General features: G+C 38.8%; 1 protein-coding gene across 1 annotated transcript; it reads right to left on the bottom strand.

Annotated features, from left to right (window-relative positions):
* Nucleotides 1–26: 26 nt before the first annotated feature.
* On the bottom strand, nt 27–27,890 carry LOC104222627 (delta-1-pyrroline-5-carboxylate synthase). The gene is made up of 20 exons (XM_009773868.2): nt 27,557–27,890; nt 26,970–27,041; nt 26,680–26,783; nt 25,899–26,001; nt 25,606–25,767; nt 24,066–24,343; nt 10,740–10,890; nt 10,493–10,657; nt 10,328–10,405; nt 9,863–9,952; nt 9,528–9,614; nt 9,334–9,420; nt 9,117–9,213; nt 8,902–9,005; nt 8,713–8,788; nt 8,129–8,279; nt 7,925–7,993; nt 7,671–7,737; nt 7,514–7,584; nt 27–352 (listed from the first exon to the last, which is right to left on the bottom strand). Exons 1-20 carry the CDS (start codon nt 27,614–27,616, stop codon nt 265–267), a joined length of 2,160 nt encoding a protein of 719 aa, XP_009772170.1. The 5' UTR covers nt 27,617–27,890; the 3' UTR covers nt 27–264.
* Between the last annotated feature and the right edge of the window lie 63 nt (nt 27,891–27,953).

The raw sequence follows: 27,953 nt of genomic DNA, 5'->3' as shown, positions 1-27,953 counted from the left end.
TTTGAAAAGTAACAGACCACCATTAGTAAGAAAAAGTAATAATTAGCCTGCGAGTTTATAATGCAACATGTTATAACCTATGCAGCAGTGAAACTTTGATATACAAAATAATATTACAGTGCTTTTGGCCTGTAGCATGCAAATGATCATAAGTCGATCCATGACTGGAACGTACAGAGAGTAAGCATCAAACCTGCTTTACCCGCATCCAATAGTACAACAGAAGATCTTCCTAAAACATAACTGGACAACCAATGCTGTCAATTATGCAATCTCAAGCCCACTAAGGTCTTTGTGAGTGTAGACAACTGCTTTATCACCGTCAACAATTTGTCCAGTTCCCCTCGCAAGCCTACAGAAAATTGCAGCATTGGCTAAATAATTTCAACAAAATGCATGTAAGTGTGTTATGCCCAAGGAAACTAACTAAACGGCCTTAAGAAAACTTTGACAAAGACAAATTCCTTTATAAGAAATCAAGAAAGAAACGGCTGAAAAAGCACAGGTAAATGTGTGTCAGCACTTCAACTTAGGCTCTTTCCTATTAGGCACTCCCAACTTCAATAAATGTGTGCTATTAAACACAAAATGATGAGATGTCATGTTATGTGAATAACAGTTCTCTTGAGTGCGTGATGAGCCTAATATTTTTATTTTTAATTAAAATTTTATTTTTTAACTTTTCACCAGAAAACCACAATAAACCCATCGGCCACTCTACTCAGGATCGTCGATGACTGGCCAGCAGTACCACTTAAGCACCAAAACAAAGAATCATTCCTTACAAACTTTCCAATTCCACCAGCACCATTCTCAGAGAAATTTTAATTTGAGATCATTTTCACCATCCTCTAATCTTTATCTCCAATTTCATTTATTACACAAGACCGAGGAGAACAACAAAGAATCATTCCTTATGTTTACCGTGAAAATGGTAACAACAATTAAATTTGTAAATGGGATTCTAAAAATACTTGATCTATTCCCGAGCTAGTTTTTAGAGCAGTTGATGCTAAAAATGTTAAGATTAACGATGGAGCTCGAGTTAAAAAGAGGCAGTAACCAAACTGAAGGGGGGTTGTTGCCCGGGTGCATAGATGGTCGATGGGACCTCGGGGTCGGCGTTAGTATCGATCTCGAACTATCGGGGGCAGTCGGGAATGGGATAACAGGCAGGGATATGATCGAGCAAGGCTCTATGTTACCAATATTGAGCAAAGTAGTGAAGAACAAATAAGAGAATGATAAATGCTAAAGCGGCCTCGGGGCAGTGAGAGCGAACAACTTAGAAGAAAAGGGAGAGAGGGAGATTATTGCATTTTTGGAGAGAATGGAGCAACATCTGCCCCTTACAAAATGGTATGGGTTCCCCTTATATAGGCGAGGGAACACGGTATGGTGCAGAGTGCATTAAATGTAAAGATGCGGGGATGGGACGGCTAGACATGATGCCTCAGCATAGGCTCCGGATAGGCCGAGCTTGTCAAACGTAGCCATGTGCCTAGGGGGTTTCCCCCTCTGTCCTGGCTTCGTTCCTCGTTTCCTCCGAGTCGGGCTTCGACGAGCCCCGAGGCCGAGAACTCGGTCACGGCCTCCCGCCCTCGGGGTCCCGGGGCATGCTTCTGAAATGTCTTGATAGCGAGAAATCAAGTCTTTTGATTTCGCTGCGAACAGATAGTCTCCGCGTTTCCCATAACGAAGTGATGGGAAATGATTCTTACACTTGACTCCTCGAGCTTCTTTTGGCGATGCCATATCGATGATGCGACCCCTGGCGTAAGCTTCGCGGTGATGGGGCATCCACGGGCTCGTGTTTTTCGACCTCATTCATTGCACTCCTTGATTCTTGCTTTCCAATGTGCAGGTATCGCCGTCGGTTCGGTTTTCCATGGACGCATTAACTGCGCCCGTCGGTCAGTCTTCCAAAGCCTAGATGACTGTGTTGTAATCCCCTATAAATGGGGGTGCCTTGGCTTTGCTTTTCCTATCCCAGTGCCTTCGTTGGCTATGATAATTGTATGTAATGACCCCTCGCTGCCTGTACGCAAATTTTTATGAATAAGAATATACTTTGCTGACTTCTGCTTTCCTTACTTTGCTTTGTTTCTGTATGCTCTCATGCCCTTCGAGGCTCTTTGAATGCCTTCTTTTACTCGTTGATTGTTGATATCTGACTTGAGCGCGAGCGTTCACTCTGATCTTCTGCTGATCGACATGGCTCTCCTCCGAACCCATCGTCGTGCTTCGGATCAATCTTGGATTGATCTGATAGGTCCGAGCTATCAAGGCCCTCCGAGTTGTTTGGAGATCATGCGTCGAATTCCAGGGCCTTCGGGAATGTTATCTTGGATGACGGTCATCTTTGGGTACCCGGGGGTCCCTATTGATCTTGATGTAGATAACCTTTTTAGAATGTATAGGATTGACTTCTGATGAGGAGTTTACTTATATTTAGTCGCTTCCTCGGACCTTCGTGGAGCTTTCGCGATCGGAGCTTCCTGTGTTTATTCCTCTTTTCAGAAAGAGGGGATCACGAGACCAGGTGCCTTCCTTGCGTCGAGTGTTGGCGTTTAAAGCTTACCGAGGTCCGACTTCTTTGGGCCGGGGGTTCTTGATGTAGAGTGCTGCCTCGAGCTTGGAGATAATATGAATGGCCCCTCGAGTCTTGACTCCTCGTTGAAGGGTGCTTTCTGGATCGGGTACCGATCCGTCGATCTGTTTCGAGGTTGTTTGCTTCTCGGGGCTTGCCTCGGGCAGGCGAATCGTCGCTGCTTCTCGCATATATGTGGGGCGGCTTCAGCTCCTTCGCAAGACTTCACTATTTTTAGATAGCCGCCTTTCTGCTTTGGCACGGGGTACTTCGTCTCTTTAGGCGCAAAAAGTGTTGGTGTGCACCCTTGCCCTGACCTGTTAGTTTCACCATAGTCATGGAAACCACTTCGGGGCCGATCCGACAGGGGAGGGGGGCCGCTGCTCCTGATACTCAGGAACCGAGGGATTTTGCTTTGGAGACGACGTCCTTGATAAGAGAGGAACACCTGGAGATGGCAAGGAGGTACTGCGGGTGGAGCGAGGGGATAACACTGCAGGTGCTTTCCCTAGATGAGGGCATCGCGGACTCCACTGATGGATTTTTGAGTGTATACCTATACCCTTTCGCATTTGGCCCCCCTAATAGGGTTGTGCTTGATTTTTGCTCGAAGTATCGGGTTACCCTGGCACAGATTCATCCGTCGTTTTGGCGAACGGCATTGATGACAAGATTCTTCGCGGAGAAAGCCGGGCTTGAATTCACGCTTGACCATCTTGTCAGGCTATATCGACCCTTTCATCATCGAGGCCTGCTAACTCTGAGGTGTCGTTCGTCCACGCCCTTTGTTGTTGATGACGAGGAAGGCGAGGATCGAGAGTGGGCCAGTTGGTTTGTCCGAGTCCGGACGACCAATATTATCCCTGTGGAGTTTTTGCCATTTCCCGAAGGGTGGAATCATGCACGTGAGTGAGGCGTTTGGCGCTTTTTCAGATTCCGCATATAGCGAAAACCAGCTGAGTAATAATGTTGTCTCCCTTGTTGCAGCAATTTCGTGGATGCCGGGTGAAGTCCATGATCTGCCCGGCTGGGTCCAGAGGCTGGTGACCCATTCGTCCTGCGGCGAGCGCAGGTGGCGAGTTGTGCTTCGTACCAGATGGGGGGCACAATACCAAGGTATGTGCGTATGCCGCCTTTGTCTTGCCTTCGTATACCCGAGGTAATACTTTCCCCTTTCATTTGCATTGGATTCGCCGTTTGCAGATATCAGGTGGTTCCTTGGGATGAGGCAATGTTTTTCTGAAGAGGGGAAGGAATCGTTGGCCGAGGGACGACGGCAATAAGAGGGATCGGCACCCATGGCGCGACGGAGCCTTTAGTGGTGTTGGTCGGGCTCACACTTCCGAGGAAGGGGCATCGCCCGAGTCTGCTACTCCCGGAGTGCCCGACTCTCGGCCGACGGTTCCTTTGAGCGAACATGTCGTGCCCGAGGTCAGTTCTTCTGGGGCAGCGGGGGCAGGATCAACAGGAGTGTGTTCTGACTTCGAGGAAGTCCGTCGGCTTCACTTTGTGGTGAGTTTATGCACAGTTTCCCTGTATCATGTGTCCTCCTCCCTCTATTGAACCTTGTGCAGGCCTGTGATAGGCTTAGGTTTGAGTTGCTCCGTCAAGGGGCCAAGCTCCAGAAAATTATGGATGAGGGCGAATCCCTTAGGCTCCTTAGCAAGGAGAAGGAAGTTGAGCTGCAGCATTGGCAATATGAGGCGTATTGGAGCTCGAACTATGAGAGTTATTTGATGGAGCACGTAACTTCCTGTAGTACGTGCTTCGCTCCTTTCTAACCTCAAGGCTAACTCCCTTTTGCCGAGATAATTGATGTCCGGGCAGAAGCGGCATTAAGCCAAACCAGGGCTGATCGTGAGATGGTGATTCGTACGAAAGATGTTGTTGATGCCCAAGCTGAGCTAAAGCGAGCCCTCGACCGGGAGAAGAGGATCGAGGAATATATTCGTTGTAGATCCCGGAGAGAGGTACTCGAGGAGGTCGGTGCAAGGGCCTTCGTTCTCTCGGAGGATTTGGCTCGAGCAAGGGTAAATGGAATTCTAAAAATACGTGATCCATTCCCGAGCTAGTTTTTAGAGCAGTTGATGCTAAGAATATTAAGTTTAACGATAGAGCTCGAGTTAAAAAAGAGGCAGTAACCAAACCGAAGGGGGGCTGTTGCCCGGGTGCATAGATGGTCGATGGGACCTCGGGGTCGGCGTTAGAATCGATCTCGAACTATCGGGGGCACTCGGGAATGGGATAACAGGCAGGGATATGATCGAGTAAGGCTCTATGTTACCAATATTGAGCAAAGTAGTGAAGAACAAATAAGAGAATGATAAATGCTAAAGCGGCCTCGGGCCAGTGAGAGCGAACAACTTAGAAGAAAAAGGAGAGAGAGATATTATTGCACTTGTGGAGAGGATGGAGCAACATCCGCCCCTTACAAAATGGTATGGGTTCCCCTTATATAGGCGAGGGAACACAGTATGGTACAGAATGCATTAAATGTAAAGATGCAGGGATGGGACAGCTAGACGTGATGCCTCAGCATAGGCTCCGGATAGGTCGGGCCTGTCAGACGTAGCCATGTGCCTAGGGGGCTTCCCCCTCTGTCCTGGCTTCGTTCCTCGTTTCTTCCGAGTCGGGCTTCGACGAGCCCCGAGCCCTAGACCTCGATCGCGGCCTCCCGCCCTCGAGGTCCCGGGGCATGGTTTCGAAATGTCTTGATAGCGAGAAATCAAGTCTTCTGATTTCGCCGCGTACACCTTATTTCCTAAAAAAATCTCCTTCAGCTTATTCTCAAAACCTTCTTCATCATCAGCGCCGTCAAAGCTCTCGTTGTCATTGACGGAACTGGAATCGCCAGCAAGATATCCGGTCAAACTCAATGGTTCTCTTATATTATTTTGAAGGTGCATGGATTTTTTAATGCGCATCTGAAATGAGGAGAGAATAGAACAAAAGGAGACAAAGGGTCAGCTCGTTGTACAAGTTGCCGGAGAATAAATTTTTGGACCAGGCTCGAGTTTTTTTCAATGGCCGCTGCTGGTCGGATATTTTTTGGTTGTTGCTTGCTCAGATACTGTTGGTTTTTCTCTGGTTGTAGCAGCTGTTTACAGTTGTAATCAAAATGAGAGATGAAGCAAGGCTAAGGTTACAACAATAGTGAATGGGGGGAATTGGGAACTGAACCGGGGTTTGGGTGAGCGGGGAAGACAATTGGGATTTGGGGGGGGGGGGGTTGTTTAGTGAAAATAGTCTTTTTTATTTTAAAAAATTCCTCAAAGTATATTTCTAATAATTATTTTGGGTCGAAATAACACATGTCTTCATCCCGTTTGTCGATTTGCCACATGATCCACGAGTGAATTTACACTCGCTTTGTTTTTTTGACTGATTGTCAATGAAGTGCTCAATACACATTTTAGATATATTTTTAAGTGTCTAATAGGAAAGAGCCTTAGTTGAAGTGCATGAAAAATTGTGGCAATTTTAGGTAGCCACTTATGTATTTGGCCTAAATTTTGTACAGCTACTAAACTCTTCCTCTTACACATGCCATACACCCAGTAAAACCATCGCAAATTCATGCCTCTGATCTCTTTTTTTCCACTTTGGGGATAAAGCATTCATGCCTCCTGAATAGCAGTCAATCTAAGTGAAATTTGTCTTACCAGCCTATTTCATAACACTGCTAAAGAAGAGAGTCAAGAAAGATTTCTGATAAGAATCAAGAGTTCATGGCAAAAAAGTACATACAGCAACTATAGAGTAGATTCTTGATATTAGGTCTCCATCTCCAATTTTAGTCAGAGATGATCGTTTACGCATCCATTTTCGTGTGATTTTCCAGTATTTTCCAAGCAAAAAGAAAGAAAAAAAGTCAAGCGTTTGCCGGGCTTTATGTGCAACATGCAATAAAAGCATGTGTCTAATAGAAGAAGGCACAAACAGAGAAGGGTATATCTATACACACACACACACACACACCTTTTCAATGTATAAGCAGAAATGTAGTACCTCTTTCTGGTCGAGGGAAATATAGTAATTCTTTGACTTTACTCGACAGCCGTGCTCAAGAACTTAAAAGTTCAAACTCTTTGGACTTATTACTTAAACGATATGAACTAGCTAAGGAGTTTTGTGATGTATGTCCTTTGGCCTACCGCATCCAAATCTTGCCAAGTAGAAAAACTACCGGGCAATGGACTGCAGGCTGGATATGCAATTATGCACAGAGATCTGGCTACACTTGATATAAAAGACTGGTTTTGGTCAAGAAAAAAACTAAAGTGAGGCCAGTTCAGTCAGATGTGATCCTGTAATGAAGTAATAACTAATACTCCCTCCGTTCCAATTTATGGGAACCTGTTTGACTGGGCACGGAGTTTAAGTAAAAAATGAAGACTTTTGGAATTTGTGGTCCTAAACAAGTTCAAATGGGGCCCAGAGTATTTGTGTGGTTATAAAAGCTTCTCATTAAGGGTAAAGTTGTAACTTTAAGCTAAATTGTTACCAAATTTAGAAAGGGTTCATTCTTTTTGGAACGGACCAAAAAGGAAATAGGTTCACATAAACTGGAACAGAGGGAGTAACCAAGTTCATGCAGCAAACAGACAAAAAGATAAACAAGTTGTAGCAAATGCAATAAAGCTGGAGGACATCTCTTATAGGGAACACATGGGATCTAGGTCAAGCTGAGAGACTTCATTTTCGACTAACATAAAGGGATTTAACTGACAACGTCATCTTCTTTACTTCTATTTTCTCTTTTATCATATGGGATACATGAATTGCCAAAGAGATTTGAGAAGTCTCTTGTTCCGAGGGCAATCTCTCAAGTCTCAAGAGTGGTAGTTTTCCAGATAGGACTTAAAGCCAGAATGATGTAGAAAACAGGGATTGAAATCAAAAGAGAGTTGACAACAAATATACCATCTCGTAGTTAGCAACCCTTCAACTCCAACTGGGCCACGAGCATGAATACGACTTGTGCTAATCCCAACCTATTCACCCAAAAGCAATCAAGATACTTACAAATATGAAACTATGATAGCAAAAGACAATTTGGAACCACTGATAGATTATATACCTCTGCACCCAGTCCAAAGCGGAACCCATCACTAAATCTTGTGCTTGCATTATGAAATACAGCAGCACTGAAAAGTGAAGATCAAACATGTTTAAACAGGGATGGTAGTACTAGTTCCCCCAATTAAATGAAACAATAATGAGCAAAACTTACTATCAGAAATTAATGAAATTCCAGAGGTCTTAGTATATCAGATTGAAGAAACTACTCATCAGTCATGACAGAAAGATGAAGTTGAAAACATGAGAATGTACCTGTCAACCTGACGTAAAAATATTTCAGCAACTTCCTGATCTTTGGTAATAATGCTATCAGTGTGGGCACTGCCAATGAGTTAGGTATAAAAATAAGGATTGCAAAAGTTTGCATAGTATAAGAGTTCCAATATGAAATAATTTGAAAAAGAAAAAAATCATAATGCAGCCTTGTAAAAGATAAAAGTTAGGCAAACATAACACCTTCCATGCTGATGTATATGATCTATTGCAGCATATACATCTTCAACAACTTCCACAGTGCAAGCAAGTGAACCATATTCGTGATGAAAAGTACGCGCCTCTGGAATCTTGAGCAGGGAGCTTGCTTTTGGTCCACCATATAAAGAAACCCCTGCCACAAATGCAAACATCAGTTCACATTTCTTCAATCTAACTAAACTTTATTTTCAGGGCCAAGGAATGTGAGGATAGTCAGTCACTTTTCTCAACAAAAAAAAGGATGTTGAGGAAAGACAGCATTTACCATATTCTAAAACTATTAGGACAGAATGATTAGTACGCAAAACTGTGTGAAAACTATTAGGCAGCATTTTAGAGAGTCCGTGCAACATAGCTGTTCATTATAGATGAGCCTCAACAACAAGAGTGTTTTCGTGGGTGATGCAACTCAACGCTAAACTGAGATTAACAAAAATAATCATTACAAAGCAGATTTTGCTATCAGAAATACCCTCAGATTCTATTTTCCCTACTTTCAAGTCAAGACTCCACAGTAAGCATATAGAAGCTTTAATTACACAAGGAATTTGAAAAAGAAGTTCTACCTTTTGTTTGAAGTTCCACAATCAGGTCATTAAGACCTCCATTTTCTGCCAAATCCTTATGCACAAGAAGTGTTTCCTACCAGGGAAAGCAATGAAACAATTTTATTGCAAAAAAACAAAAAGAAAAGAAATCAATAAACTACCTGGTTAAAACTGGACACTGTTTTATGAAAAAGTATAACAAACTACCATCGCATTACAGGCTGCAGGATAATCTGTTTTTGCATCCACAACAACCCGCTTTGCCATATCCATGTCAGCAGACTTGTCAACATAAACATGGCAAATTCCATCTGGAAGCAAACATAGTAATATGACCATCGCAGGAAAACAATCCGTGACATCAAAGCAGAGATTGAGTCTAGCATGTACAAGTAACCAATACTCAATTAACACATAATTACCAGCATGGCCAAGAACAGGAATTTTTGTTGATGCCTTAATTTGAGAAACAAGTTTATTGCTACCTCTTGGAATAACAAGATCAATCACATCATCATGCTGCGGGATGCAAGAAAAAAAAAACTAAGAACCAAACTCATGTCCAGTGTAGGTCATGATTTCCTAAAAAAGAAAGAGAGGGAGAATATACGTTTCTCATTTAACATATTTGGCAGGTACCTTGAGCAATTCAGGGATCTCTTCTCTAGAAGTCACTAGTCCAATAAGCCTTTCACCAACAGTTCCAGGAATCGCTGAGGTAATCACCTAAGACAAAAAAGAAAAAGAGGAGAAGGTGACAAAGCTGGACATGAAATGATGGAAACGTGAAGCTTCAGTAAAGAGTGTATGAGAACATAAACTATCAGTTAAACCTTGTGTAAGATAGCGTTTGATCTTTTGGCCTCCTTTCCTCCTTTCAACAAGAGGCCGTTCCCACTTCGGACTGCTAGAGAAGCTATCTAGTCATGCAAAAAAAGTGCAACGAGTTTGTGAACTGTAAAGGTATAATCCAAGGACATGCAATTCAAGCATGCAGAGAATTCCGTGAAGTTTACATAGACAGACATATGTTAATCACCATTGTCCCCGCCATTAGTAAAGAAAAAGTGTTTCATAACTACTAAAAAGAGAACCCTACTAATTTATATTGGACATGCAGCAGAACCTTCCTGCTAGTGGAAAACTTCTTTTTGCCAGCATTGCTTACCTGTACAAGTGCATCCGGTCGTGACTCAAAAATAATCAATAGAACGCCTAATGGAGATGATGATTTCTCCAAGATGAATCCATCAGCAACCTGGACGAGACGACAATATTCCAGACATTAAATCAACATCTCACTCTGAAACTAAAGGCTAATAACTGAACACTGATCAATAAAGGTTTCTAGTTACAAATTGACATCTCTGTTGCTCCCAATATTCCAACAAGTCAGCCCAGTTCTTTTCATGGCTAAGAAACAAAACAACAACAACAACAACAAAATAGCTTTGGCTATACCATTAAATATAATTGTCAATGGACATAGTACAGTACCCACTAAATCGTCTGACAGTGCAGAAGTTTTTTCCTAAATAAGTACTTCACAAGACTCTTTTTCACAATTTGTTCTCTATTACTCATGTCAATAAAAACTACCTTATGCCACATATATTTGATGTGATTTGCTTACCTCCGTTCTCTTTAAAATGCGACCAATGGGCTCATCCATGTTAGCAAGCACACGAACTGAATTTGCAAGATTAGAAATCTATGACAAAGAAGTAGCCCTTTCAGCAAGAATACTAAAAAGGTACATGATCATTCAGACTAAGTTGCAAAGTGAGCACGCTCTTACTTTTCTTGGCTTTAATGCCAGCCGATATATCAAAGACTTCTCATATCCAGCCTGTTGAGCAGCAACCACATCAGCTTCATTCTCAGCGAGGATTGCCTTTTCATTTGCTTCCAATGCATTAGCTATATCCTGCAACATTTTACTCCTTTCTTGGGAAGAAAGTGCCTGGAGGTGAAGGAACCAAGAATAAATATTCACATCCATGCGGTTTACAAAATGTTACAGCCAGATGTCTCTCTAGATATACCTGAAGCCGCCTGGAACATTCCCTTGCGGCAACTGCCATCTCACGAGCACCTATCTCTCCAGTTGATGCCCATTTATTGGCATCACGATGGAAGAGGGTGCCGATACATTCCCCATGTAGCACTTTAATGATGTTATCGACAGCGAAGCCACTTATCCCCGTGAACGCGCACAGACGGATAGAGAGAGAGAGAGAGAGAATCAGCAGAAATTTTAGGTGAAGGGAGTAAGAAACTCAGAGAAATCAACTTTCACACTGAACATCTAAAGAACAATGCTTTGCTGCATATAATACGTTTTACTCATGTACTGATTTGCATTCGTTTTTCAGCCTTATTTTATTGCATTCGTCTTCAACCTAACCACTTACTATCACCATCTTGTTCTGCTACCACCCTTTTCTTTTTAAATAGCAATGGTGTTTTATTGGTGTTTTGGACCAGCTTGCACGTACCTCAACTATTCCACCGGGTAATTACATCCTCCCACCAATACACATACAGGCTAGGGTAACTTTGTCCACTTGGCCTCTGCTGAATTACATCCTCCCACCAATACACATACAGGCTAGGGTAACTTTGTCCACTTGGCCTCTGCTGGATTTCAGACCGTGGTCTCCTATGATCTTTATCCCAGCTTCATCCACTGAGCCACAGCTTGGAAAAGTTCTTCAGAACATAGTTATTCTTTCTAGCTAAGCTCATAGTCGACATTTTTGACAGTAACTTTATATTTCCAAGGTAAAAGTCCAAGGATGAAATAGAGTAATCTCTTTTAGCAGTTAATGCACCCAACATTTTCTTTTTGGACTAGAAGAGAGAGCATAAAGTATCTTCAATTGTAGTAGGACTTCTGATAAACTGTATACAACAAAGGCTAATTACCAAAAAAGAAACCTGCAGGAATCTGTATTTGAGGATTAGAGAACAGTCTAAATTGATTCGAAGGTGGTCTTCTCCAGAATGTGTTAAGTGTTAACAGATCTGTTGGTGGATGCAAGGGCGTATCTATGTGTTGGAGCATGGGGCACATGAATCCATACTCGTCTCTCTATATCATTTATAATAATGTTATATTTCTTTAAAATTGCTTAAATATACATGTGTGCACCCTAGCTCAAAGAGTCCTGTGATGCAATGATTATTGGGTGCACCTTTACAAGTGAACTAGAGGTTTAAATCTCAGTTTGAAGGCATATCTAGTGTCCCCTATTGTATTTTAATTAAGTATTTTCTTCTTTTTCTTTCTTTTTTAATTTAATTTATTCATTCAAAATCCCCATATCTAAGACATTGAAATCCTTGATCTCCTTTTGTCATAGCAAGTTTTTAAATAATTAAAACTAATAGCAGTGGATAATATAACATGGTTCAATGACCCAATATTTTTGATATGGAATATAGGTATATATGTTAAAAATCTCTAAAATTGCACACATTTTTTTAATTTCAAGCTATAATTTCTAAATGGTAATAGATTGACCTATAACTTAACCTATTAACCTATAATTTTAACCTTTAGGTTCAGGGCAATAACTTACAAATATAACTTCTAGATTCACCTCTTTGTAATAGTGCACCCATCTTCTTAGAATCCTAGATTTGGGTGGATGAATAGAAATTTTTAAGTTTTCCAACCATTGAACTTACAACATTAGGATTATCAAAGCTTAAAATGCATTAGAATGAGCAACTTTACAAAGTGTTATCATACATAACTAGAAGCACTTTTCCTACGATGACTAAAATATTCACTCTATAGGCTGATTTATTGTTACCTCGAATCTTTTTGAGACTTGTAATAATATATTAGAAAAAGCACTAAGGCAATGCAGAAAACCATATGTACAAGGTGGATAAATCAAAACTGATCCATCGAAGTTACAAAAAGCCTAACATGTCAACCAAGGACTCTGTATTCTCTACATGACTTTCCTTACAGCAATAATTAAACAAGAGAATACAATTCATCTTGATATTTTGGAGGGGATTATATCTATCTTCAAAAACTCATGCATTCCTCTCTTTCCATACTGTCCCCTAAATGCAAGCAGGTATCAGCCTCCAACATGCCTTCAGACTAAGTGAACCTCCATTGTTATTCCAAGACTTCAAAAGCTCCTCAGTAGTTGCAGGCATGGTCCATCTGAGGCCCACAATGTTAAGGAACGATTTCCGCAGTTGCCTAGTGATAGGACAATGCAGGAATAAATGGCTGTTTGTTTCCAGATCTCTACCACATAACAGGCATCTAGAACATAACTGAAATCCCCTTCTTCTCAGGTTTTCTTGAGGCAAGCATGCTTCTCTTGCTACCCAGCCATGAGAAACAGACCACCTTAAAAGGAGCTTTAGCTTTCCATATTCTTCCATGACCATCCCTCAATATGCTGGCCTTTACTTGAAAGCACAAGATAGGCGTAGTTGAAAGTGTAGCTCCAATTCTTACATTTGTTCCATAGTAAGGTATCTACATGATCTGTGAGACCCTAGAAAGCTTCCAAAGCTTTAGAGAAGTCAGCATTTCTTGACATTTCCCAATCACTGAACCCTCTTCTAAAAGTGATATTCCAGCCATGCTGTCCCCGGGCTTCTTCCACTTTAATTTCGGGTATGGTGGCAATACCATAGAATTCGGAAAACATCTCTTTAAGTGGATCATGTCCTAACCAATTATCACTCCAAAATAAAGTGTTTCTTCCATTACCCACCTTTATGCTAGTGTTAACCACAAGAGAATTCCAAAATTGCAACACCCACCACATATGGACTATTAACAGATCTTGTGCACCCCTATTCAGTCTTGTCAAACTACACACAACCTTTCTCCATGAAGTATTGGTCTCTAAGTGGTATCCATCTTGTCTGCTTCACATAATTTCAAACTTTCCACTACTTCTTGTTCTTCAAAGTCTCTTTGCATCCACTCCCTTTCCTCCTCTCTAATGCTTGACCCATGCATTTTGTTGAACTCAGGCCTCCAAGATTCTGTTTCAGCATATAGGGTCTGATAATAGGCTATAACCTCCCTTTCGATATCGTCCAGATTAATAATGGTCACACCTTGAACCACCAAGATGTCTGATCTACTTTCAAGGTTTTGCACCTCTCACGCATAAACATGAGAGAAAAACAAAAGCACCCTGCTAAAGTTTTCCACAAAACTAGTGAAAGCGTTCTTCAAACTCATGTCAGAAGAATGTAAGATGAAAAGAAACCTCACCCACACGTTCCTCAATCCAGCAAGATTGCAAGAAACGTTGAATAAGCGAAGAACAATGAAATACAAAATAAATCACGTTTTTTAAGCAAGAGCATAGAAAAACTAATTACCAATCTTTATTTCCAGCATATTGAGCCCTTTAAATAGTGCTTACAATGAGTAAAATTGATGATGTTAAGGAAAATTAATCCTAATTAAACAAGAATAAGGTTAAGAAAAATATATCCGAACTAAAAAGGAAAAAAGAATTCTAGTAGGAATTGAATACTAACTAACAATCTTGGTTTGACTAGGACTACAAATATATAATCCTACTAAATCAAGAATCAAATTACTAGAAAACAGGAAATAAGAAATCCTAATCTTGATGGAGAAGAAATTCTAATCTTGATGGAGAAGAAATTCTAATCTTGAATGGATTCTTGAATTCCTAAATTCTTGGCCTTGTTGATTTTGCATCATTCCCCCTGGTTGAAAAAGACTCCTCCTCGAGTCTAACAACTTCCATAGATGGTGCAAGATTTGCTATATTAAGGAATGGGGACCCAGTACTCACCAGGTTTCAAGTTACATTTTGCTAGCTTATTTATGGAGCTTCTTCATGTTGTAAGTGAACTTTGCATTTGGTCGAACTAAATCCCACTTTCTAAGTTTTAACTTTCTATTAAGCCTTCTCCATGTAATCTTTCTATGTTGACTATCAAACTTCAACTTACAATATGAAGTTATTGGTGTTAAAACTTCAAAAAACTTAGTCAACTCCATGTCTAGCTTTGAATTAAGTATAGAGATCAGCGCTTTTCTTGGGAATGCATCAATTGCAATGGTTATACACCAAAATTCACTTTGATGATGGCCAAATATATTTATCAAGTGAAGACATCTTGTTCCTCCAATATACCTCAAACTCTCCATTATCCACTCTTTTTTAGGTAATCCTTCCTCTTGTTCATGCATATTTTTATGGACTTTAGGATTAACGCAATATGCTGACTTGTTTGGAATGATAGAGTCAACAATCAAGTCAACATTGTGTTGAGCATCTCTGAAAGACGGAAAGTCAATGACATACATGGCTGGATACTCCAATGAATCATCATAAAACTTTGGTAGTAAATCCTCAATTTATGGATCCAATGCATGTTCCTTGTCTTTTTGATATTGTCTTCGTCAGCTTTGTCCTCTTCACTCCCTTGATTATCTGAATATTTATCATATTGGGCCCTTGGTACTTGTGAAAAATAATCGGAAAATTACATTATTGATTGATGTATTAACTATAATACAATGAGCCCTATTTATAATTATACACAATACATACTCTATTGCTATTCGATGTGGGACTATACTTATTTACGTAACTATCCAACACTCCCCCTCAAGTCGGTGCATACAAATCATATGTATCGAGCTTGTTACATATGTAACTAATACGAGGACCAGTGAGGGACGTAGTGAAAATATCTGCAAGCTGTCATTCGACTTCACAAACTTTATAGTAATATCTCCTGAGAGTATCTTTTCTCTAGAGTCAATCTCAATGTTTTTGGTTCCTTATGAAACACTAGATTTTGTGCAATAAAAATGGTAGCTTGATTATCCCTCACAAGTTCCATTTGGCTGCTTTCACCACGTTTCAACTCTTTGAGCAACTGTTTGATCCAAATTATCATAGCCATTGCTCGATATTCTGCTTCTACACTAGACCGAGAAACCATATTTTGTTTCTTGCTCTTCCAAGACACCAAATTTCCTCCTAAAATACAATATTCATATGTAGAACGTCTATCAGAAGGTGATCCTGCCCAATCAACATTTAAGTATCCAATGATTTGCTCATGGCCTCGATCCTCAAACAATAATCCTTTGCGTGGGGCTGATTTTATATACCGAAGAATGCGAACAACTGCATCCCAATGACTATCACAGAGAGAACCCATTAACTAACCCACGACACTCACAGGAAAAGAAATGTCAGATCTAGTACCTGTGAGGTAATTTAACTAACCAACCAACCGCATATATCTTGCAGGATCATTAAGTGACTCCCCCGGTCCTGGCGAAAGTTTAGAATTCGAATCCACAGGAGTGTGAATGGGTCTACAGCCCGGCATTCCTATCTCCTCAAGAATGTATAAGGCATACTTCCATTGTGAGATCACAATACTTGACCTAGACTGAGCAACCTCAATACCTAGAAAATACTTTAATGTAAACAGATCATTAGTCTGAAAGTGCTGAAAGAGATGTTGTTTCAACTTAGTAATGCCACTTGATAATTGCCGGTAATAACAACATCAACATAAATCACCAAATACATATAGAGATTTGAAGTAGAATGCCGATAAAATACAGAGTGATCAACTTTATTACGAGTCATGCCAAATTCCTGAATAACTGCACTAAACTTACCAAAGTAGGCTCGAGAAGACTATTTTAGACCATAAAGTGACCGGCACCACCGACATACAAGACCACTATGACTCCCCCTGAGCAACAAAACCAAGTGGTTGCTCCATATAAACTTCATTTGCAAGATCATTGTGAAGAAAAACATTCTTAATGTCTATCTAATAAAGAGGGCAATGGCGACAACAGCCATGGACAAAAAGAGACAGACTGATGTTATTTTAACCACGGGAGAGAAAATATCACTGTAATCATGCCCGAGTATACCCTTTGGCAATGAGGCAGGTCTTAAACTGATCAATCTGGCTATCCTGACCAACTTTGTCTGCAAAAACCCAACGACAACCAATAATAGATTTACTTGGGAAAAAAAAAGGAACAGTTCCCAAGTACCACTTGCACGTAAAGCAGACATCTCGTCAATATAGCATGTCGCCATCCTGGAAGGGACAACGCCGTCACTTGTAATCTTAGGTATTGAAACAGAGGACAAAGAAGATACAAAAGCATAATAGGGTGATAAACAGACGAAGAAAACATAGACCGACATAATGTGGATTAGGATGAAGTGTGGATTGTATACCTTTCCGAAGTGCAATTGGTGGACTAGGAAGAGATAAGTTCATAGTAGGAGCAGGGCCAGATGTAGGACATGAATTAGCTGGGCCTGATGCTGGATGGGGACGATGACGATAAGTCAAGAGTGGTCTTCCTGCAGGGGATCTAGGAGGAGCAATACTAGATTCCTCAATGGTCAGTATGAGTAAGACTTTTGTGACTAAGGATGTAGGAGGAGCTATAGTAAACTCATCAAAAGTCAGGAAAGACCTCAGATATATCAAGGTGGTCGGAGGAGGTAAAGTAAGGTCGAGAGTAGAGACTCAAAAAAGCAACATCAGCTGACATACGGTACCTACGAAGGTGAGGTAAGGAGAAACGATATCCCTTTGAAACTCGAGAATAATCAAGAAAGACACACTTGAGAGCACAAAGAGCTAACTTATCTCTCCGGGGAGATAAGTTATGAACAAAGCATGTACTTCCAAAAACACGAGGGGGGAAAGAGAGTAAGGGTGATTGAGGAAAAAATATTGAATGTGCAATCTGACTCCGGAGGGAAGATGAAGGCATCTGATTAATCAAATAAAAAGTTGTGAGAACTACATCACACCAAAAACGCATCGCAACATAGGACTCAATAAGAAGTGTGCGAGCAGTCTCAATGAAGTGCCTATTCTTTCTCTCTGTTGCCCCATTCTGCTGAAAGGTATACGGACAAGATGTTTGATGAATAATTTAAGAGGATAAGTATTCTAAGGCATTACCACGGTGAAAGATGCGAATAGAAACGCCAAACTAATTTTCTATTTAAGCATAAAAACTTTGGAAAATAAAAAACAACTCAGAACGATCTTTCATTAGGAAAATCCAAGTACATCTCGAGTATTTTATCAAAAAACTAACAAAATAACGAAATCCTAAGGTTGAACTGACTCTACTAAAACCCCATATATCATAATGAACTAAAGAAAAATAGGTTCTGCACGACTCTCAACACTACGCGGAAAGATTGCTTGGTTATGTTTCCCAAGTTGACACGACTCACAATCTAATATAGACAAACTAGGGACCATCTTCTGAAGCTTGGATAAACTTGAATGTCCTAAACGCATGTGAATTAGGTTCGGAGGATCTGTAACTGGACATGATGTGGAGGGATTGAGTGAGTTAAGGTACTAAAGGCCTTGTGCCGCCCTGGGCCAATCGTATGTCCCGTATTGCGGTCCTGCATAGCAAAAGAATCATCAATAAAATATATATCACAATGGAGGGGACGAGTCAAACAACTGACAGATGCAAGATTAAAAGGACAATCAGTGACATAAAGAACAGAACCTAAAGTGACGAAGGATAAGGAATTAGCTTGTCCAACTCCTTTTGCTTTTGTTTGGACTCCAATGACTAAAGTAACATTGGGAAGAGACTATGAATAAATAATATTTACCAAAAGTGACCTATTACAAGAAATATGATCAAAGACACCCGAGTCCATTACCCACGGTCCAAGAGTAATAGATTGGGAAACACAAGCAAAGGATTGCCAACAACATAAGTATCAATCTGAGCAACAGAGGCTACTTGTAGAGGTATCTGCTTACTTGCTCGATAATGAAAGAACTCGTTATATTCCCCATCAATTAAAGAAAACCCCTAATTACATGAAATCTCATTTTGAACAACATGAGCATTTTTAGATGGTTGACCATGCAAAGAGTAACACACCTCACGAGTGTGTCCAAGCTTATTACAATAAGAACACTTGGGTTGAGGTCCTCGAAAACGACCTCCTCGTCTATTTTCCATTTTCTAAGATGCCCGATTTTCCACTTTCTAGGATGCAAGGACAGAGGAGTCAATTATCTGTGATGAGATCACTCGGTGACTGACTACTACAGCAGCGCGAAGTAATCGAGAGGATAATTCGTCAACTGTAGGGACAGTCGGACTAGCCAAAATCTAGTCGCGTACAGAATCAAGGTCATTAGAAAGTCCAACGAGTGTAAAACTAAGAACATCTTCTGTTGTTGCTCTTGTTGCATCACTAGCTAAAACGAGCATCAACTTCTCAAATTCTGCCTGTACTTATCCCAAGTAAGTAGACATCCAATTCCTGTTTCTTTAAATTTGTCATCTGTAACATCACATCATAGAAATCAGATACATCATTAGTGTATAAAGCGCGAGCCTTCTCCCAAACTAAATGACATGTCTGGAATGGACGAAATAAGGGCATCTACTTGGAATCAATAGATCGCCACAAGATACTACATCATTAAGCATCGACTTTCTCCCAAAATGCTTGGGCCTTTTCATCTCCCTCACAAGCCTTTTAGGTTAAGTGATCTTGAACATCTTGACCCTTACACCACAACTCAACAGAGAAAGCCCAAGATAAATAGTTTGAACTTCTCATTAAGGGCTCCAAAGTAATCATAAAGCTTGAATTTCTAGAAGCTCTGAAGTAATCATAAAGCTTGAATTTCTAGAACCCATATTTTTAGAACCAAATACATCAAATCCTAAAGACATCGTTGGATTGAAGGGAGGTCTAGCAAAATATCATCATATAACAGAAACAATCAACTGTATCTCACTGAACAGGCAAAGGAAACATTGTTTCTGCCAAAAAATCACTATGCTATTGGAAAAATTGCAAAATGAACATAATAAAAATAAACTAGTACGGGTAAGCTCGGAATCACTGGACAACCAAACTGTCCTAGAGGACATTTGTCAAAATATGGTCGGCAAGTGTCTCATGCTCCCTCACTAGCCTTTTAGGTTAAGTGATCTTGAACACCTTGACCCTTGCACCATAACTCAACATAGAAAGCCCAAGCTAAATAGTTTGAACTTCCCATAAGGGCTCCGAAGTAATCATGAAGCATGAATTTCTAGAACCCGTATTTTTAGAACCAAATACATCAAATCCTAAAGACATCGTTAGATTAAAGAGAGGTCTATCAAAATATCATCAAATAACATAAACAATCAACTGCATCTCACTGAAACAGGCGAAGGAAATATTGTTTCTGCTGAAAACTCACTATGCTACTGGAAAAATTGCAAAGTGATCAGAATAAAAAGAAACTAGTATGGGTAAGCTCGAAATCACTGGACAACCAAACTGTCCTAAAGGACTTTTGTCAAAATACGGCCGAAAAGTGTCTCATGCACCGGCGCGCGACTCGGAACATTGCCGGAAAATTTCTTCTGGTGCATGACGGCGTGTGGGTGGTTCTCTGCTGGAGAAATGGGTCGGTCGGTCGTCGAAGACTAATTTACCTCGTGGTGGTATTGATTTTTGCACAACACAAATGAATATGACTTCGACGTAGACAACCCTATAGTCACCGAAAAACTGTGCGGGTTGACTGATTTCTTCTTCCTGGAGTCACTAGTATTTTGCACATCGATTGATATTTCACGGTGGCTCTTATACCATGTGAGAAATAATGGAAAAATTATATTATTGATTGATGTATTAACTATAATACAATGAACCTTTTTTATAACTATATACAATACATACTCTACTCTTATTCTATGTGGAACTATACTTATTTACATAACTATCTAACAATATTCTTATGCCTTGGTCAAATTCAAACTCTTCAGCTTCCTCAATATATCTTGCTCTATGTTGTTGAATTGTTGGATATCAAAGTGGTAGACATGGCGGTAGCACTGGTATGTTATGTGGTGGTGGAGGTGGTGGTGGTGAAGGTTGTCGGCATTGTGCTAGACTTGGTGGCTGATTTTGAAGCACCAAGCGTTCACCTAATTCAGTAAAGTTATCCATTGGTTCTTCATGCCATTTAGCTACACTTAAATTTTTCTATTGTCTCGTTTAAGGACTATACTTCTTAATTTCTAAATTTTAAATTTCAAATCGATCGAAGAGAATACCAAACTTGGTACTTGCTTCTTCGGCGACATGATGAACAATAGCAAATCAAGGCTCGAAACTTGAAACATGCTCTGAGACCAAATTGGTGTACTTTCAAGATTTTGCACCTCTCAAGCACAAAGAATAGAGAAAAACAAAAGCATCCTGCTAAAGTTTTTTACAAAACTAGCGAAAGCATTCTTCAAACTCACGTGAGAAGAATGTAAGATAAAATGAACCTTACCAACTTGTTCCTCAATCCCGCAAGATTGCAAGAAACATTGAATAAAGGAAGAAGAATCAAACGAAAGAGAAATCACATTTTTGAAGCAAGAGCTTAGCAAAACTAATCACCAATCTTTATTTTCAGCATATTAAGCCCTTTAAATAGGCCTTACAATAAGTAAAATTGATGATGTTAAGGAAACTAATCCTAATTAAACCAAAATAAGAATAAGGTTAAGTAAAACATATTCTAACTAAAAAAGAAAAAGAATTCTAGCAGGAGTAGAATACCAACTAACAATCCTAGTTTGACTAGAACTATAAATATAATCCTACTAAATCAAGAATCAAATTCCTAGAAAACAGCAAATAAGAAATCCTAATCTTTATGGAGAAAAAATCTTAATCTTAAATGGATTCTTGGACTTCTTGAATTTCTTGGATTCCTGGCCTTCTTGATCTTGCATCATTTATGTATTTGAATCTTCTATGAGAACTTGCCATTTTTTAGGCAACTTTTAAATTTTTGTTTCTTTCCTTTAGCCATAATATTCTGGATTTCTGCCTCCATACTATCTCTTCATATTTTGCAATCTCCTCAAACTCCATGAGAAGACTAGCCTTTTGTAGTAGTTCATTACATTGCTTCTAAATAGTTGCTTCAAACTACAATATAGAAATATTTGCTCAATGTCTAAGCGAAGATCTAGAAGAATTTAATTAAATATAGATACAAGATTGTACTCTATAATAGTTCTAGGAATACATTTTATTTATCTAGAACAAAATAGAAATATTTATTATGATTTACATAGAGAAAAACTATATTTAGTACGAAGGTTATTATCATCTACTCTAAGTAGAATATACTTTTAGACTAGAATTAAAAGTAAACTACTACTAATTTAGGTTTAGACTGCTATTATATTGGTTCCTAGTATATATATGTGTGTGTATATATATAGCGAGAGAGAGTTGTAGTAGGTTATATATATATATATATAAAAGGTTTTGCTAACATATTTGGTTCAGCAACACATTAATAGCAAGCACATTTTTGTCCTCTACTGAAAACTTAAACCCAAACTCTTCTCCCTTTTTTCTCATTCTAGTATTCTCTTTAGCTTCCTCTTCCGATCTATGAAGGAGTTGCAATCTGATGTTTTTGTGTGAGATTTTTTATCTTTAGAACTTTATATGTCTAAATCTAACCTGTTCATAACTTTTAGAAAATTGGAACTGTATACCTTTTTCCTCTTATCATTTTATGGATACTCGGCAAAAGAACAATCTAGTATGAGTAAGTAAGAATCCAATGTCCGAACATAATGCTACTTAAGCTTCCTCTTTTCAGTCCAAGCTGCACCTTCAATTTTCTATATCGGTTTTTAGTCCAATCTTAATCATTCATGAATTTCACCCAAATTCCCCAATTTCTACTCAGATAAAGTGGAAGACAATGCCTTGGGAGGTCGATGAAGTGATGCAGAACAAGCTCTACATCCTCTTTCCTTGTTTTACTCGTCAACATTGTAAGCCGGTTTGACCAGCATTTTGAAGATTAACCATAGCTGGATTTTGATCTGAACAGATCTAGAATCAAAATGGGGATTAGTATTACAGATCAGAACATAATGAGTCCTCTGCCTTTTTGTTAAAAACTTGATTCAATTTTTTTTCGGAAAAGAACAAAAAAAAAAAAACAATTGAAGCCCAACATTGATAAATTGCTAAAAGGACATTTGTTGCATTAATAACAAAGAATTCCCAGTTTTCAGCAAAAACGGGATTACAGATTCACGAGGACGGAAAGTTGGCTGAATGGAGATGATTGCCCTAATAGATTTAAAAGACAAAGATGTCTTTACTATTAAAGAAAACGTGGGGGTATTTTGGAGAAATAAAATATGTATACAATGCTAACTTACTACAACAATGTAGTAGGTTAGCAAGACCCTATGCGTGTGTACATACACACACAAACACTCTTGCTAGGTCCTTAACCATGCATAATTAGAAAATTATTACATTTGCCTTTCTCACTATCTATGGACATTAATGGTCACAAGAGGCATACTAATATTCAACAATAGAATACAGTAGTCTCATATGCGACAGATTTATAAAAAGTCTACCCATTTTAATTTTTCATTTATAAACTGCTTAGCCTGAAATTCAATCAATTTTCAAATGAAATATTACAGGCATATATCAGCCACTTGATATACCCAATATTTACAGAAATAATATGGCAGCATAAAGAGCTCAAACTTCTCCACCGTTGGCATACTTTCGTTGCTGAAGAGCGTCTTTTCTTAATTAAGCATCAACAACCAGAAGCCAAATTTTCTGGAAGCAGGTTCACCTAAAAGTCAACTGCCCCAACCCACTCATTTAGTTTGCCCAAGCAGTTCACTCAAAGATAACAAGATTTTTTAAAAAAAAAAAATGGTTATACTACTCAAAATGCATTCTTCATAATGCAGGCTATGCAATACAGAATAGGTTTTACCTCATGTTTGTTCTTGCTTTTGCTTCATTTTTATTTTTTTTATTTTATTCTTCTTCTTTTTTTCTTGTGTGCCTGTTTGTGCTTTCAGCAGATCAATTGTCATGTTTTATCACAGTACAATGACATCTTTTTCTCCAGTAAAAGACCTCAGATTCTTCTGCATTTCCTACCGTAAGCTATAAATTCAACTTTGATACAGACTCAATGACAGCATTTTCCTTTCAGCTCCAGTCAGGTACCTCAGATTTTCTTGTGCATCCCCAACAAAGCTATAAATTCAACTTTTAATTCAGACTTTTTTTGCACTTTTAAGGTCATCCCAAATGCTTCTCTTTGGACAGTTATATTATTTTTATTGACAAAAAAGGGCAAAGCCTATATATAAAGAGGTATCACAAATCCTATCCACTCAACTAAGAAGACAACACTTGAATATTTTAAATGAACAAGTGTACAACTGATGCACATAAACATTAAAAATTCCAATTACGCAAATACTAGTATCAGACCTGGTTATGACAACAGGAATGCCAGCATAAGCAGCATACATAGCAGCTTTTACTTTGGCAGTCATGCCCCCTCTTCCCACCCTGGACTTGTCTCCAAAAGTAATCACTGTCTCATGCCTCTCCTTAATGTATGTGTGAATTAACTTCGAATCTGGATTACGGGGAGGGCCACTATAAAGACCCTCTACATCACTCAACAGAACTAGAAGATCAGCTTTTAATTCCAAAGCTAGTAGAGCTGCCAAACTGTCATTGTCCCAAAATATTCCAGAAGAGTCCTACAAGAAGTGTTCATTATTACGATAAAACCATGAGCTGAGGAAATGAAAAGATATAAGATATTATATCTAGAAATACTTGCTAGAACTCGATTTCATATTACAGATTTAGAGAACAGCAGGATTCAACCAAGCAAAAGCTCATTAAAGCAAAGATGAAATTTTGGGACCAAAGTGGCAGAAACCAACTTTAAATGACGTGCATGGTCACATGCACTATCTTAATACATTCCCCTCCCAATCCCAGGAAACAACAATGAGAACAATAACAGAGAACTAATGAGTAGAAGTATAAATCAGACAACCATATATGTATATGTCAACTGTAAAATCAACAAACGAGTTCTTTATTTTTGATTAGTTAATAACAGCACATAATGAAGTTAATACTTGAAACAGATGCATGAACGTTACTCAAGGGATTTCTAGTTCCAACTTCCAACGCATGGATTGACCAATTATGCAACTGGTCAGCCCTACAGCAAGAAACATTGTGATCTATCTACTAATGAGAGGAACTTTCTGATGAACATACAAGCTCAAAACGTGTTGTTAGAGCAGCACAAGTGGAGGCCATGTTTTCTACAGCAATGGAGGCTATTGGGTTCATGAAGGTGCCAATGGATTTGGAGAATTGGGCCACGAATTTAAAATGGTCACACTAATTAGCCTTAGTCAAATTGAGGCCCAAGAATCTCAAGAAATTGAAGAAGTCCAAGAATCCATTCAAGATTAGGATTTCTTTTCCTTAAATATTAGGATTTCTTAATTCTTGTTTTAGTAGGATTATATTTATAGTTCTAGTCAAACTAGGATTGTTAGTTGGTAGTCCATTCCTACCAGAATTCTTCTTCCTATTTTAGTTAGGATAGGTTTTCTTCGCGTTATTCTTATTCTAATTTAATTAGGATTTGTTTTCCTTAACCTTATCAATTTTACTCATCGTAAGGCCTATTTAAAGGGCTCAATATACTGAAAATAAATATTGGTGAATAGTTTTTCTAAGCTCTTGCTTCAAAAACGTGATTTATCTTTTATTTCATTCTTCCTTCGTAGGAACGAGTGGTATGGTTCTTTTCATCTTACATTCTTCTTACGTGAGTTTGAAAAACGCTTTCACTAGTTTTTTGAAAACATTTAGCGGGGTGCTTTTGTTTTTCTCTCTTCTTTGTGCTTAAGAGGTGCAAAACCTTGAAAGTACATCACTTTCACAAAAAGGGGCAAGAAGACAGCAACTACAGTGTAAAATCAGAGAGACACACCTCATAAGGAGCTTTCCGCGTACTGATAGCGTCATTCTCATTAAATATAGGTATAACTTTAAGAGACAGCAAAGAGTTTACTGTGTCATTGAGTTGTCTCCTAAAATCTGGATCCCTAAAGTCATTATCAGTCACCAATAGCTGAGCTGATGTCATATCCAACTGTATAAAGATGGTACAAAGAATAAAAAGTCAGTAGACAATCCTTTAAGCTAAGAAGGACAGTTATGTGGTTATGACAAACAAATCAAGAGTTAGACCAAACAGAAAAGTTCCAAGAATTGTGCTTCAACCTGACTGAACAATGAATCATACAGAGCCATAAGGCCATTCTGGCCCACAGCAGCACAAGCTTTGCCATCAAGCTCACTTTGGGGCTTTTGAAGATCAAGAAAACTGCAAATATGATGACTTGGTAGTTAGTAGCAAATTGCAGATACTGGAATATTCAAATCCTATCGTTGGAATCTTGTCACTGAGGATAAAAGATAGAGTTTATACCCTTTCAGCACTATATCAAATCAAAAGGTAAAAATTGATTCTTTTTCAAGTAATTTCTGATTCACAGAGTGGGATATATATAATGCATTACTTTATTATTCAGATCATTAGTACAACCAATATATATATCTATGAACGAGTTACAACCTAAGACCCAGTTCATATGACCCTTCTTTCCATTGAGATCCCAAAAGGATTGACACCATATCTTTATACAATTTTCCAGAACTCAAATTCATTAAACTATTCAAATTTTATACTGACTTGATATTTTTTCTATCAAACTAACTTTTATTTTTGCTTTAATGCTTTCTGCTACCATCACTAATATAATGTGTTAATTAATATCTTAAGCCGATGCACAATCAAATATAGCCATATAAAATGGGATGGATAGAGTACTTCAGATATGTTTGTATTTCATTTGCATAATTCAATATCAACTATACCGTCAAGGTTAGCTCTTACTAATAAGTCAAGTTACATTTGAGTTAAACTTGTTTATTAACAATTCTAGTTATAACCTATTTACTAAGTAAATATCTTATTTGACAGCAAGGACATGATAGAAACCTGCTATTCAGCAACTTCCTATATCTAAGCCGCTGACGACCAACTCCTACAGCACCTGAAGTCACCAGAATAACTTCATAGCCTTGCGAGTTAAGCTCCTGAATCTGTAATGCAGTTTGCAGTAAAAGCAGTAAGCTTTAGAAGATGCAAATATATACTAACAATCAAACTAATTTCTCCCTCCGTTTCAATATATGCGACACAATTTTCTTATTATCCCATTGCAAAAAGAATGACAAATTTCTGTATTTGGGTCACATAAATTGAAACGGAGGGAGTATAAGATTCACCTGCTCACAAAGCGCTCCCAATCTTCCAAGTGCTAATCTTCCATCAGTCCGTGTCACAACTGCAGTCCCAACCTTTAAAAATGACATCAAAATTTAAATTGATAGCAATATATTAAGAAAAACCTAAAATAACAGACAGAGAATAGAAGGAACAACATACACAATGATTTTAACTTTCGTACATTGCCAGTGTAAAAACTATCCCCTCTGTTCCAGTTAATATGACCCTATCTCCTTTTTAATCTGTTTCGAAAAGAATGACAGTCTTTTTAAATTTGGAAACAATTTAAGTTAAACTTTCCAGTTTAACTTAATGGAAAAAGTCTATAACCTACAAGTATTATGGCATATCTAAAATCACAAAAAAAATCATTTCTTTTCTTAAATTTTATATAAGTTAAATCCTTATACATACAATAAACATAAGTATGATAGCTAACTAAAATCAATCTCCATTAAGGACAGACGACTCTTTCCAATCTGACAAGAATTATTCTACAGAAGGAAATCAGCGCCAAATGCAATGCAGGGATTAAGCAATAATAAGGAAAAGAAATTAGAGGAGAAAAGGAGGATAAAGTTGAGACCTTGACAATTACTCGTTTCACGTTCCTGACAAATGTCCGAGTAGAATCAGCTGTCTCCATTTTTAGTTCAGAAGAGAGAGAAAGAAATGTAGACTGCAAAGAGGCAGCACAAATATGTGGAGTCAACTGCCTTCAGCCAATTCTCTAGTTCTACTTAATCCGACTTCGATTTGGGGATTTTGGGTTTTGTACGGGCGTGTACTGGAACTTGGGGATTGCTCAGCACGTTGTTTTTGTTGTGGAAGGTTGTTTTCACTTACCTTATTTTGCCTTTTATCCAACAGACTATTTTCTTCTTTTCCGAACTATATCCAACACATAGTTGAGACTTCAGAGAGAATTACAACTCATACTCAAATACTTTTATGTTAACCGGAATAAAAATTAGGCAGAATAC

Source organism: Nicotiana sylvestris, chromosome 12, assembly GCF_000393655.2.
Source record: "Nicotiana sylvestris chromosome 12, ASM39365v2, whole genome shotgun sequence".
Classification (NCBI taxonomy): Eukaryota; Viridiplantae; Streptophyta; class Magnoliopsida; order Solanales; family Solanaceae; genus Nicotiana; species Nicotiana sylvestris.
Note: the sequence above shows the minus strand (reverse complement) of the source record. Positions and strands in the feature narration are given on the sequence as shown.